This window comes from Myotis davidii, unplaced genomic scaffold, assembly GCF_000327345.1.
Source record: "Myotis davidii unplaced genomic scaffold, ASM32734v1 scaffold663, whole genome shotgun sequence".
NCBI lineage: Eukaryota > Metazoa > Chordata > Mammalia > Chiroptera > Vespertilionidae > Myotis > Myotis davidii.
Window position 1 is genome coordinate 7,722,080 of NW_006295816.1, and position 967 is coordinate 7,723,046.

The 967-nt window shown below is 65.8% G+C and overlaps 1 protein-coding gene across 1 annotated transcript in view; it reads right to left on the reverse strand.

Annotated features, from left to right (window-relative positions):
• TTC21A (tetratricopeptide repeat domain 21A) overlaps positions 1-967 on the reverse strand; it is a 37,507-nt gene that overhangs the window by 1,084 nt on the left and 35,456 nt on the right. The window contains exons 24-26 of the mRNA XM_015568406.1: positions 644-805; positions 359-551; positions 43-267 (exon numbers count right to left, since the gene is read on the reverse strand). Of these exons, the coding sequence (XP_015423892.1) occupies positions 43-267; positions 359-551; positions 644-805 (580 nt within the window). The remainder of the gene's footprint in view (positions 1-42; positions 268-358; positions 552-643; positions 806-967) is intronic.

The following is a 967-nucleotide window of genomic DNA, read 5'->3' on the forward strand; positions in this document are numbered from 1 at the left end:
CACCCCCCGCCCCCCCCCCCCCACCGGCCTCCCGCCCCTTGCCTTGTTGTATTGCACGCAGCGCCGCAGCAGCTCTGAGGCCAGGTCAAACTTGCCACCCTGGCAGTAGATGTCGGCCAGCAGGAGCCAGCTCTTCTCCAGGTCCTCGGCCTCGGCCAGCGCCCACGGGGCCTTGGCCAGACGCTTCAACTGCGTGCGGGCCTTGGGGACCTGCTTCAGCAGCATGTAGGCCTGCGCCATGGCCAGCAGCGCGGGGACGCTGTCCCTCTGTGCCCGAGGGAGGTGGGAGGCAGACGTCTGCGCTGGGAACCTCAGCCTCTCCCGCCTGCGCCCCTGCCCGCCCGGCCAGCCAGCCCACCTCAGCCTGTGCCATCTGGATGAAGGTGCCCAGCGCGGCCTCCATGTTCGCCTTCTCCTTGGTGGCCAGCAGGCAGAGGCCCTGCAGCAGCTGCAGCTGGGTCTGGCCCCAGGCCGTGTGCGGGTGGAACTCCCGCAGCAGCTTCTCAGCGGTGCGCACGCCCAGCTGCTCTGACTCCTTCCTGCTGGAGGAACTGGAGGCATCGGTGAGCCTGAGGCCACTGGCTGGCTCTCCCTGCGTTCCCAGGGTCCCGCCGCCGCCCCCAGGGGCCAGCCAAGCCCTTACATGCTCTCGGGCACAAAGTTGTAGAAGGCCTCTCCTCCCACTATCTCGTTGTCTGGGTTCAGGCAGATTTGCACCATGTAGCAGGTGGCGCTCTGGCCCCAAGTGCTGTCCTTGCGAGCTTTGTTTAGGAACTTGAGGGCTTCGGTGGGTTGCCCTATATGCCTGCAGTGGAGGAGAGAAACACCGGACTCAGACGGGGAAACTGAGACCCGGGGCGTGCAGGGGCTGGGGTGCTGGTCTCCCCGTTCCCTGGTCTGGAAGCTGTATTTCTGCAAAAGCGTAGTGTGCCTGTTAAGGAGAAAGCCTCCTCACTGTAAAGGCTGG